Source organism: Vulpes vulpes, chromosome 13 (assembly GCF_048418805.1).
Source record: "Vulpes vulpes isolate BD-2025 chromosome 13, VulVul3, whole genome shotgun sequence".
Taxonomy (NCBI): Eukaryota; Metazoa; Chordata; class Mammalia; order Carnivora; family Canidae; genus Vulpes; species Vulpes vulpes.
This window is the reverse complement of record NC_132792.1, coordinates 140,123,447-140,148,341: the sequence shown is the minus strand read 5'-3', so window position 1 is coordinate 140,148,341 and position 24,895 is coordinate 140,123,447. Positions and strand designations below refer to the sequence as shown.

Genomic DNA, 24,895 nt, shown 5'->3' with positions numbered 1-24,895 from the left:
CAAAGGTCTTCAATGATCTCCGTGTTGCCCCTCCTGAAGAATCTACCAAGGGCTACCGACACCTACTTGAAACTCTTTATCCCTTAACTTTTCATCTTAACCACTTGTAATAGTATCTCATCTGGTTCAACTCACCCGGACTATTCCCTCAGAGACTGTCCCCTCCAGACCACTCCCCTCATAAACATGAGCCTTTGCCAAGACTCCATCGTTGTCTCCCCACCCCATGCCTGCCTTAGGCCCTCACCGGTCCATGGACAATGCCCACAGCTATGTCACTAGACTGAAATCTAGGTTTCAGACTTGTATCACTAAGTGGCTCCTAGACATTGTATACTTGGCTATCCCACAGGAATCCTTAATTCGAATGGTCTCAAACAGACTTCATCATTTTACCTGCTCTTTCCCCAGCACTGTGGTGGGGAAAAGTGCTTTTCCTCCTCCTAATCAGTGGTACCATCATCCACCCAGTCCCTAAACCCAGAACTTGTGAGTCATTCCAGTCTCCTCCCTCCATCTCTCCCCTCAAATCCATTCAACCACCAAATCTTATCCACCTCATCCCTTAAATGTTTCTAGGGTATATCCCTTCTCCATGTTTCTATTACCATTGACTTCATTTGCCTCAACTGTTTGTTAAACATTGACACTTTGTACACTCAAATCAACAAAGGCAACTGAGTTCCACATCCGCCTCCACCTAAATAAGCCTGCAAACTCTCCATTTTCAAGTCAGAGCTCTTTACTGCCCCTCTGAGCCTCTCCTTCATTGTACTTCCTGTCTCTCAGAATGGCGCCACCACTCCCCAGGCCTACCCCCCCCCTTCCAAACTCTGAAGGTCATTTTAGATTCCTTACTCTCTCTTCCATCCCTCCCAACTCTTGACTAGACAGTTGCATTCCCCCGTGTGTGCCCAACCACCTACCCCTTGAGCCAGACATAGTATTTATTGCCTCTTACCGTTCCCAGTGTATCAGTCTGGCGTTTCTATTTAGACTATGAGATCTTTGAAGGCATGAACCATGTGTGGTATATTTCTGACCCTCCAATGTGCCCAGCACAGCACCGGATAGAGTATGGCCAGCAGAGAAAAGTCAAAAATGAAACCCATCTGCCAAGAGAAGCCTGGTGCTAAACCGTCAGCCCCCTGAGGTGAATGGTGTTTTGTGTGTCTAACTCCTTTGCCACACAGTGAAAGACATTCTTGGTATCAGCAAGACCTCAGGAAAGAGTTTGGAAATGATTCTCTGGGAGGCCTGGGAAAGATATTCCACCAAAGACACCACCACCACGGATTGTGGAGTCATCATGAGGACTCAGCCAATTTCTGAGGGCTTAAACCTGTGGGGTCACCCATCTGTAATGTTGTATGGTGTCCTCAAGTGGTACTCAGTGGCCCAAAGGCTTGGAAATACATTCCACCTGTTTTGTGGTGGCCATCTCACCTTGGAAATAAGCAACAGTTCAATCTTTTCATGAGTTTATTCCATCTTCTAGAATTAGAGTCTAGAGTGTTTCATTTCTGTTATTTTGCAAGAATCATTATTCCTTTGAGGTCCATGATATTTGATTATTCTTCTGGTCTATCCTTAACCCCATCACTGTCTCTCCTTCACTCACTGAGGACTTTAGGAACTGTCTCCCTTTCATCTGAGGTTCTTCTATCATCCTAAAAGTCTCCATATGCAAAAGGATGGCCTCTCTAACACCCTCGCCTCTTATTTCCATGACTTCCATAATGTCAGCAGCTTTTAGTTTCATTTCACTCACCCACTAGCAAGACCCTACCTTGGAATCATATCACTGATATTGTCCTCAGGTCAGTTTCATCTAGACCATCACCACTGTCTCCTGACGAATCCCTCTGCCACTGTCCAAAAATCTACAGTGGCTCTATGTCTCCTATAGGTTCAAGTCCAGATCCCACAGCCAGCCTGCTGCCCAGTGTCTCACCTTGTCACCATCACCTGGCATTTTCTGTTCTGACATTACTGGGACCAAATGCAGTTTCCATTCCACTACCCGCCCCCTGCCTGCCCCAAACCATTTCCTGAGCTTCTTGGGCCTAACTGTGCCTTGAAGGCCCAGAAGATTTCCCTTCTTGTCTGCAAAGATGTTCCTTATCTATTTCCATTCTGGTCTACAAAGATGTTAATCTTGACATTCCAGCTCAAACACTACCTCACCAGGAAGTCTTCCCTGCCTAGTCTGGGCACTGCTAGGGGCTCTTTCTCCTGTGCTCCCCAGCATGTGATATAGTCATTACAACATTTATCGGATCAAATTAGTATCACAAGGACAGGAACGATTCTTATTCATTTCTGTATCTCAGCCCCAGGTGCAGGTCTGGCTCAAAGTTGGCTTTACTGGATGTTATGAAAGAAATGAAAGAGTGAGGTCCACAGAAGTCCTGTCCTCTGTATATCAATGAGGTCAGAGGAGACTGGGCTCCTGAATTAATTGAACCTCTTCTCTTTTCACCCTGGCCCAGTGCCCTGTCCATATGCTTAACTCCCCTAATAGAATCTGCCCTGGCTCAGCACCACATACAAATAAATCCCTCAGCATTAAGAAGCAAAAGAGCTTCCAACTGCCTAGAGACTAAAGAAACTGGTGCTTCACAGATGGGAAGAGAGACAAGTGGTATATAGAGAGATGTCCACCTAATTTTTATGTACCAAATACCTGGGAGCATTGATGACTATTCTATACCAAAACCAGTTATGTGTTCAGCACTGTGCTAGCCACTGATGGTGAGAATAAAAGTTAAAAACAGCAGCATACATTTGTTGACGACTTTCTATGTGCCAGGCACAACTCCATGGAGTCAGCATCATGGTGATTATTTCCGTTTTACAGATAAGAAAATGAGTTCAATGTCCTACAGCTAATAAATGCTCCAATAGTATCGTCTCTCACTAGTTTCTTCACCCTATCTCTTCACTGTGCTCAGTACCCCCAAGCTGAAATAAACTTCTTCTTCCACCCTGCCTCTCCTCTAGCTGCCCTTCTTTCTCTCCATCAGACAGCAACATCCTCATCTTCCACCACCTACCCTCATCCTACCTTCATCTGCCCTCATCCTACCCTTCTTCTGTCCAGTTATCCCAAAGAATGGCCCCTCTCCTTCCCTCCACCTGCATGTTTGAGGCTGTCCACCCATTCTCCTAGGAACTTCCCATTATGAATTACCCTTCCTTGAACCTATTACTTCTCCATTCAAATGGAACCTTCCCATTGATGTTTAAAGGTGTTCAACCATCTCCCATTAAAACAGAACGAAATCACCCCATCTCTCCAACTATCACAGCCAAACCTCCGGAAAGACTTACTTATACATTCAGTGTCCACTTCCTCCTCCACCAACTAGTCTGACTCTTACCCATCACATCCCTGAAGCTCTTGTTTAAGTCACCCGTGATCTCTATGTTTCTGAAGCCAATGGACTTTTACTGATCCTCACTGTAATGGACTTCTCAGCAGCCCCTATGCTTCCTCTTCTCTTATGCAGGAAACACTCTGCCCTTGGGTTTCATGACATTTCTCTCTCCTGGCTCTTCTCCTGTCTCTCTAGATCACCTTCTCTGCTTACTTTCTAGGCTCATCCTAACTCAAAGCTATCCCCAGGCCTTTCTCTTCCATGCCTATCCTTCCCTAGGCAGCCCCATCTACACCATGGTTTCATTTACCCCTGGAAGTTGATAACTTATGAGGTTATCTGAAGGTACATCTCCTGCCCAGACTTCTCCTCCAAACTCCTGCCTATATTTCCCCCTGGCTTCTTGACCTCTCCACTTAGATGGTTCAAAGGCTCCTCAAGTACAACGTGCTGAGATTGAACTCATGTTTCCTGTCTCAGAGAATGGTGCCTCCATCCACTCTGACAAAGCTGGCAGCCTAGGGCTCATCCCCAATATTTCCCTCTCACCTCTCACATCCAAACCATCACTTCCTGTCCATTCTACCTTCTAAAGTTCTCAAATCTATCTATTTCTATCTATCCCCACAACAAATGTCCCAGTACAAACAAACATCTCCTGATTGGTCTCCCTAGATCTTCTCTTGGCTGCCTCAAATATACCGTCCATACTCTACAGACATGGAGATCCTTCTGAAATGGGAAATCTGGCCGTGTCACTATCCTGCTTAAGGACTTCAGTGATTACCTGTTGCTTTAGAATCAACACCAGAGTCCCTACTGTGGCTGATAAGACTCCCTCTTGCCTCTCTCTCTCTCTCTCTCTCTCTTTTTTTTTTTTTTTTGCTACCTCCTGTCTCTCTTGCTCGCCTCATATATTTCTCCCTCTCTTTCTCTGCATCCCAGTCCACTGGCCTTGGACACCTCAAAATGCCATGCCTGCTGTAGCCATGCCCCTCCCCCATTCCTGGAATACCCTATCTCAGCTCCCAAACTCCCCTCACCTCCTGTGCTCCTACTCATTCTTCAGGTTCCAGCTGAACCATCGTTTTCCCCCAGGATGACTTCCCAGGTCCTTCCTGAGCAGCCCGGACCTCCTATTAAGCACCCTTATTATGCCATGGACCTCTACTTTATTGCTTTTATAAGTGTCACTTTACATTTACTTTGTGACAGATTTGTTTCCCCAAATGACTTCAAGCTCCAAGAGCTGGGGCTTTGACTGTTCTGGGTTTTTCCCCCTCCACACTGTATCCCCTGTGATATTCAGTAAATACTCGGCTGACATCATGAAAATGCAACCTAATCCTATCTAGCTCCTGCCCTCATTACTCTTCTGAAATTGCCCTTGCTAGAGTCATCAACAGCCTTCACACTGCCAAAACCGTGTGCCCGTGGATCCCTGGTGTCTACCAGCTGGACTGAGGGGTTCCTGGACTAGGAGAATCTTGGCAGTCATTCCTTGATTCATAGAGAAAAAAAGTTCGCTGACAGGATATCCTCAATTTAAAGCTTGTCTTTTGTAAAGTTTTCTTTCTCAAAACTTGGTGTCTGCTACTCTCTGACTTAGTTCAAAACTACATATTCAGCCATTTTAAAATTGTGTGGTATTCTCCAGAAAGCACTGTGGTTGCCATGGGCTTCACAACATGAACAAGCGTTTGAGACCCACTGGCCAAAGCCAAAGAAATATTTTTAGCCGTCTAATTTGTTCTCTTGGTGGTATCTGGTAGTGGTTATCAAGTTGTTTATTCGTTTTGGCAACCAGCATTTATTGAGCACATATTATGTCTTCCCACAGCCCTTCATTGCTATTTTTACGATGGCATTTGTCACCTTCTCCTGTGATCTCTCCCACGTACTGCAAGCTCCTAGGGACTACAGGGACCATGGCTTTCTCTTTTCTCTCTCTCTCTCTCTCTCTCTCTCTCCCTCTCTCTCCCTACCCAGCCCAGCACTTGGCCCAGGCACGTGGATCATCTTTGTTGCATGTAGGAATAAATGAATGAGTGAATACATGAGTGAATAAACAAAAGAACAAAATGCTGGGGCACAACTTGAATCCCCTTCCTAGTGCTCTGCTGCCTCTCCGCTGGGAAGCTCATGGTCCTGCAGTGCTTTGATGCAACAGCAATGTCAACTGCATATACAGAAGCTACCATCCATTATTATTTTAGCAAGTGAAATGAACCTGATATAAACACAATATAGCTTTATATTCTTGCACTTGTGGGAATCACTTCTAATATCTATCCATCATCAGGCCCTGTTGATTTTACCACCAAAAAAAAAAAAAAAAAAACCAAAGTGATTGCCTATTTTATGGGGATATAAACAGTTCTACTCTGTAAGCACCTGAAAATGCCATGTATTGTGTCTGCAGCAGACCCTGAGTAAATAATATGATATTAATGTATCTTTAAACACCCCATATCCTACCAAAACCCATTCTCTTGGCCTCTTCTGCCCTTTCTCCGGAGCTTGTCCATCAAAATTGTACTTAACCTTCAAAGCCCAGCTCAAAACTCACTTCCCCCTCAAAAGTCCTTAACAGTCTCCTGGAATTACAGGGGCCAGCCCGGGGTTCACTTTAGCCCCCCTGCACATGACCGCATGTCATCTGTAGCTCTACTTAGCACTTACTTCTTTGGCCTGCAGGGTCCTGCTGCTGAAGTGAGTGGTCCTCTCCCACACTGCCTTGTGCACAACTCAAGGCCGATGACCATGCCTTGCTCATCTTCCTGTCTTCCCAGGACCTTCAACAATACTCACTTCCACTAATATTTTGCTATGCTACGTAAACACCACATTTTTGTGTCATAAGGTGACTTTTTTTTTTAATAGTTGGGGAGGGCACCTGGCTTTCCCCCTCATGGCTAGGTTCTAGCAGCCTTAGCAGAAAGCCCAGTCCAGCTTCTTGCTCTTACCCCCGTGGGCAAGAGCTGAACAGAGAAGCAGCAGCTGCCCTTGCTCGAGAATTCATTTGGGGAAAAATTCAAGCTGTTACTTTTTGAAGTGGAATGGGAGTCAGACGTGAGCCCGAGCCAGTGAGCTGTGTGGGAGGAGAAAGGTTTACAGTGAGCCAGGCCCTTGGCTCTCAGACTGCTTTTTGCCAAACAGCAGAGAGACTCCCTGCACAGACCTGGGGCTTGGGGAGCCACCCTGCCCACCTTCTTCCTTGGGTACAGACACAGCGCCTCCCAAGCGTCTCCTTGCCACTAGTATCTGGGCCAAAGCAGAGACAACCCCTCCCTTTCCCCCTGCTCTGTCCCCGTGGAAGATCACACTCACAGTCCACAGAGCCCAGCCCTAACGTGCATGCAGAGACAGAAGCAGGAAAGATGGAAATCAAACAAAGAATGCTGACTGCTTTGTCCCTGAACTGTGCCTTGTACAAACCTATCCAGACTGCAAATATTCCAGCTCATCCATCAAAGTGTGTAACCCTCAACCACATGCTGTTATAACCCAAACTGAGTCTCTGAGCACCTGGGATGCTCCTGTGCCCCCGCTGCAGGGCCGCTATGCCCAGAAGGAGAATCACTGGAGGACGAGCAGAAAGGTGCTGCTTGATGGCAAAGAGCCTGGGCTCTCACACATACCTGATCAGGAGATTAAGTGAGATGATGCAGGCAGAGTGCTTAGCAGAGTACCTCGTGCTCCTATGAAGGCTTCCCACCTAACAGTGCTGGGAGACCCCTTGCCATGGGGCTGGCACGAAGTCTTTCTTCTCCTGCTTCTGCCATTCAACAGCCTGTCTTACCTGGAGGAGGGAAGGCAGGACCTGACACTTGCCCCCACGCCCTTCATGCACCCGGCAGCTTCCAGGGTGGGTGATCATCTGATCACGGGCAGAAGGGATTTCTGGTGGGGCTGGGGGCGGAGGTTGCTGAGCCAGGCCATCTGTGCTGACGGGAGGCACCTAAAGGGACGTTCTGGGACACGTTGATTGATGCCACCACAGCCACATCAATAACCTTCCTTCCTCCTCTGGGACAATACAGCCCTAGACCCCAGCACAATTTTCAAAACTTTTCTTTCAAGTGTATCTCTCTTCCTCTCCTTTCTGAAGTCCAAATGTAACACCAGAAATAGACCTACTGCCCTCACTGATGTGCAGCCACACCTCTCCTCCCGCTCCCTTTCTTAAGGCTGTCCAGGCACTGACAGTGTCTCCTGTGTAGGGGAATATCAGGGCAATAAAAAGGATAGTTTCTATTTCTTCATATTGTTTTCAAGCCTCAAGGGTCATATCTTGCCTTCCCAGCTGTCTAAAGGCACCTCTCCCTCCAGCTTTCCAAGCACGATCTGGGTAAGGAAATAGTGGATGGCCCAGAGCCTATGGGCCCTGTGTGTTCTCAGGGCCCTTTGGCTTTTACACCCCCTAATGGAACCTCTCAAGCAACCTGAGGGCAAGAAAAAAGGATTTTTTAAAATAGTTAATGTTTTCACACATTTCAAAACCAAAAGGGTACAGAAGGGTTTATAGGTCTACTCTCGCTGAAGGCAACAGATCTCACTAGATTTTTTTGTATCTAGTTATGTACATAGGAGCAAATATCTTGGAATTCTCTGCCTCCTCCTTCATAACATAAACAGTAGTATAATATAAACCCTCTGTGAACATTTTCCACTTAGCCATGTATCTTAGAAACCATTCCCTATTAGTTATAGAAAAATTTCCTAAGTCTTTTTTTTTTTTTTTTTTAATGAATGAATAGGACAGTATTCAACAAGCTGGAGGTACCACAAGATATTTAACAAGTCCCTCTTGGATGAGCACATAAACTGTTCTTTCGTAGCTCAAATGATGCTATACTGTACATCTGCCTTTGTGCCCATGGGTGAGTATAAGGGCAAGCTCGATTCCTAAAGATGAAACCCACTGGGCCGGATGCTATGGGCACTTCTAATTTGGGTAGATGTTTCTAAAACACCCTGCAAAGAAGTTGTACCCTTTTACTCTTCCAACAGCAACATATGAAAGGGACTGTTTCTCCAGGACTTATTAGCAGCTTACCAATTTTTTTGATGTTTGCTAACTGAAAGGTAAAAAAGAATGCCATTGCAGTTTGCACTTTACATATTAAAGAATCCATCCTTTGTGATTAAACCCGAGTCCTCAAGGGAACAGGAATGGAGCGCATGCAGCTTTACCAGGCCAGCACTTTCCCTAAGGCCTAACAGGGCCACATCATCTCTTGGACCTACAAATAACATGTTTATTCACAATGGCTCTGGATTTTCAGCTACCACATGTGTGTCTGTTCTTAACAGGAGGAGAGTGGCACTGTGGAAGGAGCAGGGACTTTGGAACTGGGCATCCTGGCTTCACAGAACAGCTCTGTCACTCACTAGCTTTATGCTCTTAGCAAATTATTTAGCCTCTCCCAAACTCAAGTCTCCTCACATGAAATATGGGGATAATAATATTGATTTTGCAAGGCCTTGTGTCTGGCACAGAGAAGGGACTTAATAAGTGGTAGCAGTTTTCATTAGTGTTAATGATCATCAGGTCAGATTCTAAACCTCAGGGCACTTTTCACAATTGACGAGACCTGGAATGGCCCAGCCAGGGCCAGTCTGTTAAGAGGCCAGCTAGGTGATTCCCAGGTTCTGCTCTGATCCACCCCAGCCTCCTTCCAAAGCTATCAGGAGACATCACTAAAATCCCAGCCTGGGCCTCTGGGTGAGGGTGGGCTCCTCTGTTGCCAGATGATGTTTGCACTCAGCCTGAAGCCTCTCTGGACTAAGTAGAGCTCATTTCCAATTACAGATGGGCCCACTGGAGACAAAACAGAGATCCTCAAGCAAAGTATGAGAGACTTGCTCTCACCAGTACTGGAGCCCATTCTGCTTTTCCAGAGCAATTTTCGATAAGGTCAGTCAATGCAAATTTCAAGTTCTGGCAAGAATGCCGGTGATGCCCACAACTACAGATGCACACATCTATGCATGTGACACAGACGCCCTGCCCCCACCCCCAAAGGATTTCAGATGCTTTTCTCATTCACACATGGTCCTCTCTCATTTCATCCCCCAGGTGGCAAAAATTATGGCCATGCTCCTCTGTAGGGGGCGGGAGGGGGGGGTTACTCTGAGGAGGGTGCAGCTGATTTGCCCAACATCACACCTGATCCACCCTGGGTGCCCACACGCCCCCGATCTATAAGCTGGTTTAGATCCTCGAGGGGCACTGGAGCTGGGACCTCTGGAGAGGTCTGAGAACTTATCATTGCTCTCAGAGAATACACCTTTGCTCTTTCTTCCCCTCGATCCACCTGTGTCAGCTTAACGGAAAGGGGCAGGAGCTGAATGTAATTCCAAGTACTTCGTCAGAACCGAAAGGAAGCTGCTGCCCACCCCCCCCCCCACCCCGCCCCCCGGGAAGACTCCAAATCCCAGCGCAGGTCAGGCAGGGTGCACTTGGGAGACCTGAAGCCCCCGCCCCCATCACGACTTGTCCCTCACACTGTATAAAACGTGGGCCTGGCTCAGCCTCTGCAGGACAGGACAGGGCACAGATCCGACTGCGTAGACGCCAACTCCTGCCAGTGACACTGGACAGCCCCCCCCCCCCCCAGCCCTGCGGGTGAGAATCCCCAGCGCCAACCCGGGACCACCCAGGCGGCCGGGCTGGGGGAGGGTCCGGGGCTCGGCAGACTGGGAAGGACGCGAGGGCGGGGCGGGGGCCGCCGCGGTTGGATGCCTGCCCCCCCCCACCCCCCCGCCGGGCCCAACTTGCTAGAAAGAGCAAACTTCCAGGGCCCCACAATTGACCCAGAGAAAAGGAATGCCCGGGTGTGATGGAAACGCGCGGTGGCGACTGTAGCCCAAGGGCAGCGGCGGAGAAGCCAGACCTGCACCCCCGCCCCGCTCTCCCCTCCTCGGCCCAGCCCACGGCGCGCGGCCCCGGCTGCCGGGGACCCGGACGCCCCGGCGGGGACGGCGACCCCAGGCCGCGAGCGCACCGCGCCCCCCTCCCGCGGTCCAACTTCAGCCCAACCGCGGCAAGGCAGGCGCGGGGGCGCCGTCGGTCGGGGCGTCCGGGTTCCCCGCGCCCCGCGCCCCCGCCCCCGCCGCGGAGCTCAGCCCGGCCCCGCTCACTCACGCGCGCCGGGCGGTCCCGCCGAGGGGGCAGCGTCGCGGGCCGGGGCCGCCGCATGCTCCGGGCGGTCGCGGGCGCCGGGGCGCAGCAGCCGTGTGCGCTCCGGCCAGGGGAAGGCGCTCGCCCAGCAGCCGCGGGCGGAGACACGGACCGGCAAGTCCGGCCCCGAGGCGGGGACAGCCCCCACCCCCCTCGGGCGAGCCACGCGCAGCCCCGCACGGCCCCCGGGCCAAGGCGCCCTCGAAGTGCGCCCCGGGCCGGCACTCGCCCGCGCGGAGCCCGGCGCTCCGGGGCCTCGCCCCCCCCCCCGTCTTCTCCCCGGAACCGGGGCTCGGGGGGCCCCTGACCCGTTACCGCGGCCGAGCAGCTCCGCGCCGGCGGCTACTCCCGCGTCCTTCCGAGCGCCCCGGCCCGGGGCTGCCCGCGCGAGGCTCCTCGGCGTCCCCGGCGCTCCGAGCACTGGCCCTGCACCGAGCCGACAGCCTCATCGCCCCGCCAGGTGGCCCGGGCGGGGGCAGGTACCGAGCCACCTGATTGGCGCTGCCCCGGTCCGGAGAATCCCCGCCGACAGGCTGCTCGCACCAGGGCGCAGCGAACGGACCCAGCGCGCCGGTGCCTTGCGCAGACCTGGGCTCCGCGGCCTTTCCGCCTTAGGAGTGGAAGCGCAGGGCAGCCCGGGGGGCGCAGCGGTTTAGCGCCGCCTGCAGCCCAGGGCGCGATCCTGGGGCCCGGGATCGAGTCCCACGTCGGGCTCCCCGCATGGAGCCTGCTCCTCCCTCTGCCTGTGTCTCTGCCTCTCTCTCTCTGTATCTCTCATGAATAAATAAATAAAATCTAAAAAGAAATGTAAGCCCGGGAGTCGGCGTCCTAGGAATGCCTCACACAGGGAACTTCGAGAGCCACAAGGCCAGCAGGAACCCCTGCGAGAACGACTCGGCCTGGAGAGCCTCGCGCAAGGCCCCGGGCTCCCTGTTTCCGGCCAGTCCCGGTCCCCGGCAGTCCCGGCACACCTGGATGGCCCCGCCGTCGAGGGCTACCGTCGAGGGCTACCGTCCGTGCAGCGGGGCAGGGAGGGAGTAAATGAGGAATTAGAATTGTGAGGCGCGATCTAGCAGGAAAGGAGGCGCGGTGTCTCCTCCCTCCCCCAACGCGGGAGAACACGCAAACCGTGCTATTTCTTCTCTGAAATGACCGCCCCTTAATGTTTTCAAACGACAAGTTGCTTCTGTGCTGTACTCCCAGACGCTGATAAGTCCTGACATGAATCTGCTTGGAGAACAAGGTAGGGCGAGATGGAAGGAAACTCACTTTTTGGCATCTCCAAAGCATCTCTGTATGGAACTTTTGCCTGTTCCAGGTCTGTTCATTTTTTTCCCGACCCTGCCCTCCAGGCTTGGGCTGAAGACAGGGGACGTGGGGTGGGGGGGATAATAGGGTCACCCAAATGAATGCTCACGGGGAGGTGGGGAGGTTGTTCTCCACATCAGATATGTTTTCGTCCTCATACTCTGGACAGTCTGGAGGACTCAAAGCAAATGTGAACACTGTATCAGTGTTTCAAGATGAGAGGAAGCAAAACATTGGTCCCTCAGCCCAGGTCCCACTTGTAAAGGAGAGGAGTAAGAGACTTAGCACCTGGATGGAGCAACCTTTCTTAATCCTAAAGCACTATTTAAAAAATAGGAACGGATCCAAAGGCAAGCTACCCACCTGATCCGTCCAGCAGGTTTACTGTTGCTTCCCATACTTCACGTTTTCCCTCTGTGGATTTTAAATTTTGACCTCAGATCTTCATGTGCTGCCTTTTCTCACACAAACCTCACACCTACATTCCTTCCTCCTCTTACTTCTTCTCAAAGGCAAAACTGAAATAGGGAGAGATGTGTTATTTTGTTATACACAATTACAGAGAGAAGTAAGTGAAGGCAGGTACAGCCTGACCGATCATCATAAACCAAACCTGTGTACTCAGCCAGGTCATTGACATCACCCCATAACTTGCCCCCATTCCTTTTCCTGAGCCCTTCCCTTCTGCCCTAAAGCAACAGCCATCCTGGCTCCACAGGAATCGCTTCCTTATGTATGCAGGCCTAAACACTGTTGCTTAGTTTGCTTGTTATGTACTTTCTCTAAATGGCATGGATTTTTTTTTTTTTTTGCATGTATCTGGCCCCTTTCACTTGGTCATGTTTGTGAGGTCATCTATTTTTGTTGCATATAGTTGTAGTTGGGGCTATTACAAATCATACTCTAACCACATTCTTGTATATATCTCCCGGTGTCCAAATGAAAACTTTTCTTAGAGTATGTACCTTGCAGGAGAATTGCCCGGCCATAGGGCATGCCTATATTTTTTATTAGATAATACCAAGTTGTTTACCAAAGTGATCATAAAATTTACACTCCTCCCAGTTGCTCCACATCCTTGCCAAGGCATAGTATTGTTATACTTTTTTTTTTAAGATTTTATTTATTCATGAGAGACACAGAGAGGCAGAAACCTAGGCAGAGGGAGAAGCAGGCTCCTTGTGGGGACCCCCATGTGGGACTTGATCCCAGGACCCCGGGATCACACCCTGAACCGAAGGCAGACAATCACAGAGCCATTCAGGCATCCCATATTGTTACACTTATTAATTCTTCTCAATCTGGTGGATGTGTAATGATATCAAAACTGTGATCTTCATTTCATATCCCCAATTAGCAATAAGATGGTGCGCCTTACATGTGTTTAGACCCTATTTGAATTTTCTGTTTTGTGAAGTGCCTATGCAAATCTTTACCCATTTTTCTACAAAGTTATCAGGGTTTTTTTCTTGTTGATCCATAAAGGTTCTTTGTATATTTTAGCTGTCTGCCTTTGTCAATTATATACTGCAGGTATCTTCTCCTCCTCACTAATCCTCATCTTTTGATCAGAAATAATTTTTTAAAACAGAATTTTCATTTTGAGATAATTGTAGATTCAAATGCAATTTTAAGACATAATGCAGGGACCCCGGGGACCCTTCACCCAGGTCTCCCCAATGCAAAACTGTATCACAACCAGAAGATTGACATTGCCACAGTCAAAATACAGAACATTTCTATTAGCACAAGAATCCCTTAGATTTCCTTTTAATAGCTACATCTACTTTCCTCCCCATCCCCAAACACTAGAAACCACTTGTCTGTCATTTCTAAAACTGTGTGATTTCAAGATTATTATATAAATGAAATAATACAGTATGTAATCTTTTGGGGTTTTTTCCCCACTCAATGTAATTTGGGTGGGGGATTTATCCAGGTTTATTCACTGGATGGTATGGATGTACCATGACCTGTTTAACCATTCATTCACTCACTGAAAGACATCTGGGGTTTTTTTTTCCAGTTTTGAGCTATTATGAATAAGGCTGCTATACACGTTCGTGTGCGGGTTTTTATGTGAACGTAAGTTTTCATATATCTCTGGGATAAATGCTCAGAAGTACAATTGTTGGTGGTGCGATAGTTGCACACTTCATTTTTAAAAGAGATTAACAACCTGTTTTCCAGAGTTGCTGTGCCTTTTTGCATTCATACCTGCAGTGTAGGAGTTATCCAGTTTCTCTACATCCTTCCAAAGGCGGGAGTTTAGGCAATTGATTTGAGATCCTGTTTGCTTTTTCATATAGATGTTTCCAGGTATCAATTTCTCCCTAAACACTGCTTTCACTGCATTCCATGAATTTAGGTGCTTTCTGTTCTCATTTTCATCTGTCTCAAATTTTCTAATTTTCCATGTGATTTCTTCCTGGAACCAATGGTTATGTGGAAGTGGCTTTGCTGTCTAATTTCTTCATATTTGTGAATAAATTTCTCAAATGTCTTTCTTTTATTGTCTAATTTTATTCCATTCTGATAAGAGAACATGTTCTCTATGATATCAAACCTTTATATTTTTGAGGCTTATTTTATGGCCTAATATATAGTCTATCCTAGAGAATGTTGCATATGCACTAGAGAAAAGGGCTGTTGGTGGTGGAGTCTCTATAGATGTGTTTTTTATCTACTTGCTTTATATAGTGCTATTCAAGTCTGCTATACCCTTGGAGATCTTCCATCTAGTAGTCCTATTCATTATCAAAAGTAGGATATTAAAGTTTCCAACTTTTGGGGTGCCTGGCTGGCTTAATCAATAAAGCATGTGACTCTTGATCTCAGGTCCTGAGTTCAAGCCCCATGTTGAGTGTAGAGCTTACTTTAAAGCAATTTAAGAAGAAATTAGGGCAGCCCGGGTGGCTCAGCAGTTTAGCGCTGCCTTCAGCCCAAGGCTGAAGACCCTGGATTGAGTCCCATTTCGAGCTCCCTGCATGGAGCCTGCTTCTCCTTCTGCCTGTGTCTCTGTGTCTCTCATGAATAAATAAATAAAATATTTTAAAAAATAAAAAGAAATTAAAGTCTCCAACTTTTGTTGTAGACTATTTTTTTCTTTGATTCCATCACTTTTTGCTTCACGTATATTTAAGCTATGACATTTTTCACATTAGAAAGTGTAAGCAAAGCTTTTGGATTTTCATCACTAAGTATGATATGGAGTCCTGAGACCACCATGGTGTAAAAAACCCAGGATGAAAATTCATGTGGCAAAAGAGCATCACTTTGGCCACACACTAGGCATTGGAAGTTAATTATCAAATCCAGCCTACAGTCAAGTACAAGTGCTCCTCCACCTCCCATTCACTCTACCCTGGAGTATCAGTCTCTCAAGGCAAGAGTTGGTTTCCCAGCATCCATACCTTGGGTGAACCATGGGCTCCAACTTTTGACCTCTAATCAGAATTACCAAATGCCCCCCAATGGCCCCAAATGTAAGGGTCATCAGTTTGAATTTCTATCTTCTCTTGAGGCTTAAAGCTAGTAGTTCCTTACGAACTTATTGGCTCTTTGATGCTTTTAAGATGATTTTAAACATTTTCTCAAATCTTTTAATTACTTCAGTTTACCCTGCCCTTGTCAGAAGCAGAAATTCTCCAGTGTGCATTTGTTGTTTTAACCTGGAAGGATTTGTTTTGGGTGAAAATGCTGCCTTTTTGCTAACCATCAATAAGACTATCAATAAGAAAAAAGTAAATACCCATACTTTTGCACTCTTAGATGCATTCTAGTAAAGTAATATCTTTCTATTGACTTTCATTATAAAATCAAAGGACCACTCAGACAGGGACCACATCACTTAATAGGAATAAGATAACATCCAGTCCTCTCCCTAGTCTCCCAGGCCACTGGAAGCATGTCCTCCTTATCTGAAGCAGCTATTCCTGTCTTTCCAAAGGAGTTTTAGTGTTGTCAGTATAATTGGGAAAAAACTACTTTTTATCTAAACCAGATTCTTCTGGTGGAAGCTTCCTGAGATATCAAAAAGGATTATTAGCTTAATTTCTTCTATATGACTAACTCCACCATCTGACTGACATTCAAACCACATAGTAAATCAGAGCTAGGGTTCAAGTTTTTCTTTTTAGAGATGTCAAGGACTATTTAATCAGTAATTAAGATCACAGCCTTCTCGGGGATCCCTGGGTGGCGCAGCGGTTTAGCGCCTGCCTTTGGCCCAGGGCGCGATCCTGGAGACCCGGGATCGAATCCCACATCAGGCTCCCGGTGCATGGAGCCTGCTTCTCCCTCTGCCTGTGTCTCTGCCTCTCTCTCTCTCTCTCACTGTGTGCCTATCATAAATAAATAAATAAATTAATTAAAAAAAAAAAAAAAAAAAAGATCACAGCCTTCTCTAGAGAGGGCTGCATTATAAAGCCCAGCTGAGTGCTTTTCTCTTATATAGATCTACAATCCCTAACCTACAATTTGAAATTCACAAATTTCTGAAAGTCAGTTTAGAAAAGATCTCATTTGAGAACAAAACCAGATCTGACCTGATCTGATTTGGGGGCAAAACTTAAGCTCTCGTGAGGTTATTTAAAGTCTTTAGCTCATTGGTGCCAATATTTATTCATTTTGCTGTAAAAACATTGGTGTTTGCTGCTCCACATCTCTATTAGTATGTGATGCTAATAGACAGGAAATGCACCAAATTACCTTTCCAAATTGGGAGGGGGGTTGATTTTCAAAAACTGTTCTCTATAAGGAAAGGGGAAGACTTCATTGCTCCTAGGATGTAAGAAACAAGGAGGAAAATAGACACACACTTATGGCAAAGACTTTGCACTTTCCCACATCATTCCTTTCTGTGACCTTCTCCCCTCAAATCTTCAGCAAAGTTTCTAAACTGACAATATATGTTTTTGTGAGTGAATTTATAAGTGTATGGAAACAGGTAAAGATGGTTGGCTTTGTGCCTGTTTCAATGTAGGTCAGCAAAGAGGCAGCACATGTGGATATATGAGCTCAGAGAAATGTGGACAATTCTGAGCACTCTCAGAATTATGGGGGATAGAAGAAGGGGTCTCCTTTCACAAGGCCTTGGAATTGGGATTGTAGTAAGGTATAATTAATTACCTAAGGAAAGGGGACATGCTACTTCTGTGAAGGTCTGAACTTTATCTTGCATTTAAATTTACTCAACTTTGCATTTTCTCCTGTATCTGTTTCCTGGTCTCCCTTATACAAGTGAAACATCTATCCTCTTTTGAGACAAAGTCTTTTATAGTCATTTCATGGGAATCAGGAATTATTGAATTCCTCTCACCTGCCCCAGTGGCCCGGCTGATGCATGAGATCACACAACCACTTTACAGCTAGTGCAGCTGTTTTCAAGATTGGCCGTGGTCAGCCTCTTCTCTTAGGAGGATACAAATATTACTCATTAAAACAATGTGCTGAAAAGCACTATAAGCATAGTGAAGTACTTTCTCATGATTGAATTAAATAATTGGAACAGCAAAATGAGAATTAAAGTACATGTGGCTGTATGAAGACAGTACCAATGCCCACACCCTAAATTTCCATCAGCACCACCGAGTTGTAGGGCACCTGTTTCCATATAAAGCAAACTTGACATTGAATTTCCATTCTGGCATGGGCCACCAGAAGATATCTGGCATGGGCCACCAGAAGATATGGGTGAATCAGTTTTTGACTAGAAATTCACAAAAGAGCTATGAGAAAATTCAGTAAATGAGCAAGGAGCAATTTCTTATTCAGATTTATAACCTCTGTAAGTGGTTCCTGCAACTTCTGTAAAATATTAAACTATAGGAGACTCATTTAAAGAAATGGAATTCATTGGCTTTTGGTCTGTTTTTAGTCACCTAAAACATTGGCAAGATACTAACTTATTTATCTTTCCCAACACAATTATACATTTAGCAATTATTCACATCTTTGGGAGCTTCTCTATGGCCCATGAGAACTGGGATTGTTAGCCATTTAAACACATGGGGATAGAGTATGTAAGTCTCTTACTCAAATTATACAAAAGAGCTCAATAGACCTAAGAACTCACTGTTGGCACTAAAGTCTCTCTTTGCCATCAAAGATGTGATACTTACTGGTCTTGTTCCTGATCTTAGAGTAACTTAGAGCTTTTCACCATCGAGTATGAAGTTAGCTGTGAGCTTGTCATATACGTCCTTTATTATGTTGAGGTACATTCCTTCTATAACTAATTTGTTGAGAGCTTCTATCATGAAAGGATGCTGATTTTGTCAAATGATTTCTATTAAAATGATCACATGATTTTTGTCTTTCATTTTGTTAACGTGATGTTCGCATTTATTGCCTTATGTATGTTGAGCCATCCTTACATCCCACGGACCGATACAACTTAATCATGGTGTATGATGGGCAGCCCTGGTTGCTCAGAGGTTTAGTGCCACCTTTAGCCCAGGGTGTGATCCTGGAGTCCCGGGATCAAGTCCCACATCAGGCTCCCTGCATGGGGCCTGCTTCTGCCTCTGCCTGTGTCTCTGCCTCTCTCTCTCTCTCTGTCTCTCATGAAAAAATAAATAAAATCTTTTAAAACAAATCATGGTGTATGATGCTTTTAACATGCTGTTGAATTCTGCTTCTAGTATTTTGTTGAAGATTTCTGCAAGTATATTCATCAGGCATAATGGCCTATAGTTTTCTTTTCTTGTAGTGTCCTTGTCTGGCTTTGCTATCAGAATAATGCCAGCCTCAGGAACAAGACAAGGATGTCCATTCTCCCCTCTTCTATTCAACACAGTACTGGAAGTTCTAGCCAGAACAAGTAGACTACAAAAAGAGATAAAGACATCCAAATTGGAAAGGAAGAAGTAAAACTGTCTCCATTTGCGATGACATGATATTATATAGAAAAATCTAAAGACTACATCAGAAAATTGATAGAACTAATAAATTTAGTGAAGTTGCAAGACACAAAATCAACATGCAAAAATCAGTAGCATTTCTGTATACAACAAACCATCAGAAAGAGAAGTGAAGAATACAGTCCCAGTTACAACAGCAACATCATCAAAAACAAAAAAATATTTAGAATTAAATTTAACAAGGAGGCAAAAGGTTCACACAATGGAATCCACAAGATACTGAAGAAAGAAATTGAAGAAGATGCAAATAAATGGAAAGATATCCCATGTTTACCGATTGGAAGGATTAATATTATTAAGATGTCTATACTACCCAAAGTGATCTACAGATTCAATGCAAGATCTATAAAAATTTGAATAGCATTTTCCTCAGAAATAGAAAAAAATACTAAATTCCAAAATTCATATGGAACCACAAAAAAAAAAAAAAAAAAAAAAGACCCAATAGCTCAAGAAATCTGGAAAAAGAACAAACCTGGAATATCATACAAACTATAGTAATCAAAACAACATGGTACTGGCATAAAAACAAAGACCTAGACTAAAAGAACAAATTTTAGAGCCCAGAAATAAATCCATGCATATATAATCTTTGAGAACAGCTCCAAGAATATGCTATAGGGAGAAAGGACAGTCTCTTTAATAAATGATGTTGGGGGGATGCCTGGTTGGCTCAATGGTTGAGCATCTACCTTGGGTTCAGGGCATGATCCTGGGGTCTGGGATGGAGTCCTGCATCGGGCTCCCTGGGAGGAGCTGGCTTCTCCCTCTGCCTGTGTCTCTGCCTCTCTCTGTGTCTCTCATGAATAAATAAATAAAATCTTTAAAAATTAATATATGGTGTTGGGAAAACTGTAAATCCACATGCAAAAGAATGATATCCAGGCCCTGTCTTATACTACTCACAAAAATTAACCAGAAATGGATTAAAGTCTAAAAGGTAAGACTTGAAATTGTGAAACTTCTAGAAGAAAACAGGAAAAAAGCTTCCTGACATTGGTCTTGGCAGTGATTTATTGGATATGTCACCAAAAGCATGAACAGCAAAAGCAAAAAATAAGTGGAACTGCATGAAATTAAAGTCTCTGAACTGCAATGGAAACCATCAACAAAATGAGAAGGCAGCCTGCAAAACAGCAAACTAAATTTACAAACCATGTATCTGAGAAGGGGTTAATAACCAAAATATAAAAGGAACTTATATAACTCAATCACACACAAAAAAAAAACAAATAAAACAAAAGCAAAACAAAATCCCATTATATATGGGCAAAAAACTTGAACAGACACTCTTCCAAAGAAGACATAGAAATGGACAGCAGGTACATGAAAATGTGCTAAACATCACTAGTCATCAGGGAAGTATAAATCAAAACTACACTGAGGTATCATCTCATATCTGTTAGGATAGCTTTTATCAAAAAGACAGGAAATAATAAGCGTTGGTGAAGATGTGGAAAAAAGGGGAGCCCTTGTGCAGTATTGGTGGGAATGTAAATTGGTGCAGCACTCTGGAAAACAGTATGGAGTTTCCTCAAAAAATTAAAGATAGAACTACCATACAATCAGCAATTCCACTTCTGAGTATATATCCAAAGGAAACAAAATAATTCTTTCAAAAGTTTCTATACTCCCATGTTCACAGCAGCATTATTCACAATATCCAAGTTATGGAAACAACTAAGTATCTCTCAACAGATGAGTGGATAAAGGAGATGTGATATATTATAATTATATATTCATATATTATATATTATATTCATATATAATTCATGTGTTCATATATATTCATATATAATATATGAATATTACTCAGCTATGAGAAAGAAGGAAATCCTGCCATTTGTTAAAACATGGATGGGGGCACCTCGGGTGGTTCAGTGGTTTAGCACCACCTTCAGCCGAGGGTGTGATCCTGGGGACCCAGGATTGAGTCTCATGTCAGGCTCCCTGCGTGGAGCCTGCTTCTCCCTCTGCCTGTGTCTCTGCCTCTCTCTCTCTGTGTCTCTCATGAATAAATAAATAAATAATCTTAAAAAAAAAAACAAAAATAAAAACATAGATGGGCCTTGGAAGATATTCTGCTAATAAGCCAGACAAAGAAAGACAAATACTGCATGATATCACTTATAGTGAAATCTAAAAATGCAGAACTCAGAGTAGAATGGTGGTTACCATGGCTGAGGGGTAGTGGAAATGAGGAGATGCTAGTCAAAGGAGTACAAGTCTTCAGTTATAAGAAAACTAAGTTGAGGGGATCTAAGGTATAGATAGCATGGTCACTCTAATGAATAATACTGTATTGTATACTTAAATTGACTAAGAAAGTAGATCTGAAACATTCTTTCTCTAACACACACACACACACACACACACACAGATAACTCTGTGAAGTGGTGGATATGTTCATTAACCTGATTGTGGTAATCATTTCACAAAGTATATCAAACCATCACCTGGTACATTTAAAAATATATACATGTGTATTTGTCATTTACACCTCCATGAAGCTGGAAAAAAAAAATAAAGGACAGCAACTTCACAGCAACAAAAAAAAGGATACAGTATTTGCCCTCTGAAGAGACTTTTTATAGCATATTTGTAAGCAGGTGGATGGGCAGAAGGGAGGAGATGGTGTTCTAGCAATCAGCAAACTGCATGAGGACAAAGGGAATCATGATGGCCCTTCTAAATACCGCAGTGGGGGCAATGCTTACTCTTGCTGTGGTGGCCCAAGTCCAGAGCATTATTTATTTGGCCCAAGGTGGGCACCACTAGTCAATGTTTTCTTCATTTACCAGAAGTTATAGTTTAAAATCTACCATATAAATCTACTGTTGTCTCATATATCTTGCCTTATGAGCAAACTGCCCTAGTTCCTCTGGAAATTTGAGACTGCTCTCCCGCTGTTATCATTACTGTCCCAGGAAGAGCCCTAAATCTCTGTACTTAGCTCAGTATTGCTCTCTGAGGCTTTCACATCAGATGTGATTTGCTCGTTGTCATCTGGACATTTAACTGCGACTTCAGCCCCTCCTTTGCTACTTCACATCCAAGCTTACTTACATGTGTAGCTTTTCCTGGCTGGTGTATTTACCACCTAGGTCTGTATCCCCTCTCTCTTCCCAGGCCATTCTGTCTGAACTTGTTTCAATCCTCCAATGCCACGTGGATCTGTCCACTGACTGCCCATACAATACTGGGAGAAGTTTTACTTCAACTTAAATGAAGGAAGCACAACTACCCATTTCAAAAAATGAGCGTGTTGGATTTGTAGTACTAAAACTAATCGTAGGCATTAAGATACAACTTCTTTTGCAAATTCATTTTAATGCCAAATGACATAAAAAATAAATTAAAATTTCTAATTAAATAAAAAATAAATTAAAATTCTAAATTAAATACCTGATTCAGCAAATAAACTTCTTTGTAAACTTTGAGCTTTCCTCAAAGAAGCATTTACTTGAATAATTAACTGTGGGAACAACACAAGAATAAACACATAATCTTTCCATACCAACAACTATTTGAGTTTTATATTCCGTCTATTTTTTCACACAATTTTTAAGATTTGCTGAATGCAAATTAGTGCTTTTTTACACTAAAGCCACACACACACACACACACACACACACACACACACACACACACACACACAGACTCTGGCTTTAGATCCAGCATAACTTGCAGAGTTGGGCACTTCATATTTTCTGCTAATGACAACAAAAGTGTTCATTTCAGGTTGAGAAACAAACACCTCCATAGATTCTTCCTGTGGTATTGGTTTCTACTTTATATCAAATGCAAAGATATTGTCACCAGAGGCCTTTTCCTCCCCAGAAACTTGCTGCCGAGATCCCTGAGGCAAGAGTCCATAAGTTGCTCTGACCCACTAAAGCCACATCAGAGGCCAGATTGTGAAAGCTGTCTGGCTATAATACCTGTCACCCTGTGACCCCAGGACCGTTTGGAATGACTTCTACTATTTTGGTGGGAGTGGAGGCTCTAATCCTCCTCCAGCACTGTCCTACGTTCCCAGAGAGAGGAAGTCCATTTCTTTTCAAAGATAGGAAGGTTACAGAAGCTTAGTCTTGTTTCCTATTCTACTGTTTTCAAGTTGCCTTAAGGATGCCAGCACATGGCAATCTGAGGGCTTCCCTGATGGCAGTCAGGGCTTGCACATGGGAGAATAAATGCCCCTTGTGGAACGAAAGGTGATTGGGCTGTAAGGATTGTGAGTGAGGGCTCTTTGCAACATCCAACCTGTTTTTCGCCTTGACTACCGACCTCAAACACCATCGTCCTTATTCCAGCCAGGGCTGATGGGAGGCCAGGCCCCAAAGGTAGGAGGCTGATGTTCGAATCTCCTAATGGAGCTTGACAGCAGCCAGATTAAAAGCACAAGTGCAGCACCCAGTGCAGGAAAGCATATGCATCCTCTCTCTGCCGGTTCTACTGCTATCAGCTTTTTTTTTTTTTTTTTTTTTTTTTAGAGCGCTGAACCATAAGATAAATCTTTTCAGAGAAACAGAGGCTTTAAAAAAAGCACACTGATAAAAGGACTTTGGTGAGCGGGAAAAGAGGACAGAGGTAAACCTTGTTGTGAGATTTCTGGAGGCCAGGAGCTGGGCTTGTCTGCAGAACGAATTCCTTTGAGGAAGCAGAGGGATCAGTGCGCAAAGGACATAATGACAGTGGCAGCGATGCTATGATGCTAGCTTGGTTCATTTGTAAAACCAGGCCAACTTGGAAAGCAACTACTGACTTACTTTCTGAGTAGAGATGGCAACTGCTATAAGCAAGCAGGAGCCTTCAGACTGGCCCAGCCACAAGACTTCTGTCCCCTGACTTCCTCTGTGCACGGCCTCCTGGGGCTACATTTCCACTTGGGCACTGAATCATTGCCTTGCCCGGTTGGTGAACTACTTCACCCTGAGATCCCTTGCCTTCCTAGTGAAACCCTAAGATCCTTGAGGGTGCAGCAATGCAATGCATGAAAACTAATTCAAATGCATTTACAGACTGTCTATACTATATACTCAGCTACAAGGAATTCAAAAATATTTAAGGAGCTCGCCAAAAAATAAGACACACGCAAAGCAACTCCATGTCAATGCAAGGCGATGATTGAGTGACGTCACAAACACGTGGTGTTATACAATTAGTATACATCAGACTTCCTTGGGCAAGGAGATCATGCTAGAGAGACGACAGGGGAAGGCATGAAGAAGCTACAACGCCAAGAGGAGTAGCAGCTTCAGGATGCTGTCTTTCCACTGGCAGGAGGAGAAGGGTTCAGTCTGACTCTTGTCACCTTGAACAGGAGAAGGAATGTTCTTCTCCTCCCAGAACAACAACCACCCAGCTAGGTACAAAACAGATGCGTTTACTGAAAATGTGGAATTAACTGATTCTTTAGCAGGACCGACATGCTACACATAGGCCCATGTTTGGGAACCAATTTGGATCTAGTGCTTCAGTCCCTCAAGGCACCAGGTCCCAGGGATGTAGGGACGAACACCATCAGTCCTCTTTTCCTTCTGCGGAGGTAGTTTGTGTTGAGTGGAGGCTATCCAGATTGCATTGTTTTTTGATCCCTGTGGCTAATCTTTAGCCTTTTAAGTGCTCCTAAATAGTGACAACTGGGAGGCACGTGTCTGTTTGGCAGACATTTAGCAAACAAAAGACCAAAAGCGAACCAACCACAAACACGCCAGCACCACCTCTCCCAAACTGTCACAAGAAAATATGGAAATATCAGAAAACCTGTCTGGATACAATGAATTCCTGGGTGCTCTGGCATCTGTGTGCTACAATCAAGTTGAAGGTGGGACAGAGGCACAGAGAGAAGGAGAAAGATCACTCACTGCCTGCACGCTTTCAGGATGAAATGAGCGGTCATGAACCCCATCCTGCCAGCACCCTGACAGGCCATTAAAAACACAAAGCCTTTCCATTTACAATTCCTGGAAATGTATTTTATCCAGAGAGGCCAGAGATAACAATCATTCATAATTCTCTGAGTGACTATATATTCCCAGGACTCAAATAAGACAATTACATATTGAAAACATTTTTAGGAGAAAATGAACTTTGAA

At 45.0% G+C, this 24,895-nt stretch overlaps 2 protein-coding genes across 5 annotated transcripts in view; both read right to left on the bottom strand.

Annotated features, from left to right (window-relative positions):
- The window catches only part of LOC112921833 (protein FAM163A), a 78,170-nt gene extending 66,928 nt beyond the window's left edge, over positions 1 to 11,242 (bottom strand). Inside the window, exon 1 of one of the 4 annotated variants that reach the window (XM_026001211.2) lies at positions 10,882 to 11,242. The gene's annotated coding sequence lies outside the window, so the exon portion shown is untranslated. Of the gene's footprint in view, positions 1 to 10,530; positions 10,720 to 10,874 lie in introns of those variants that run through there. The other 3 variants (XM_026001212.2, XM_072733144.1, XM_072733142.1) reach the window with 3 other exon arrangements.
- A 1,015-nt stretch (positions 11,243 to 12,257) lies between these two features.
- The window catches only part of TDRD5 (tudor domain containing 5), a 114,665-nt gene continuing 102,027 nt past the window's right edge, over positions 12,258 to 24,895 (bottom strand). Inside the window, exon 17 of the mRNA XM_072733139.1 lies at positions 12,258 to 12,392. Coding sequence (XP_072589240.1) covers positions 12,319 to 12,392 — 74 coding nt within the window. The 3' untranslated portion in view covers positions 12,258 to 12,318. The remainder of the gene's footprint in view (positions 12,393 to 24,895) is intronic.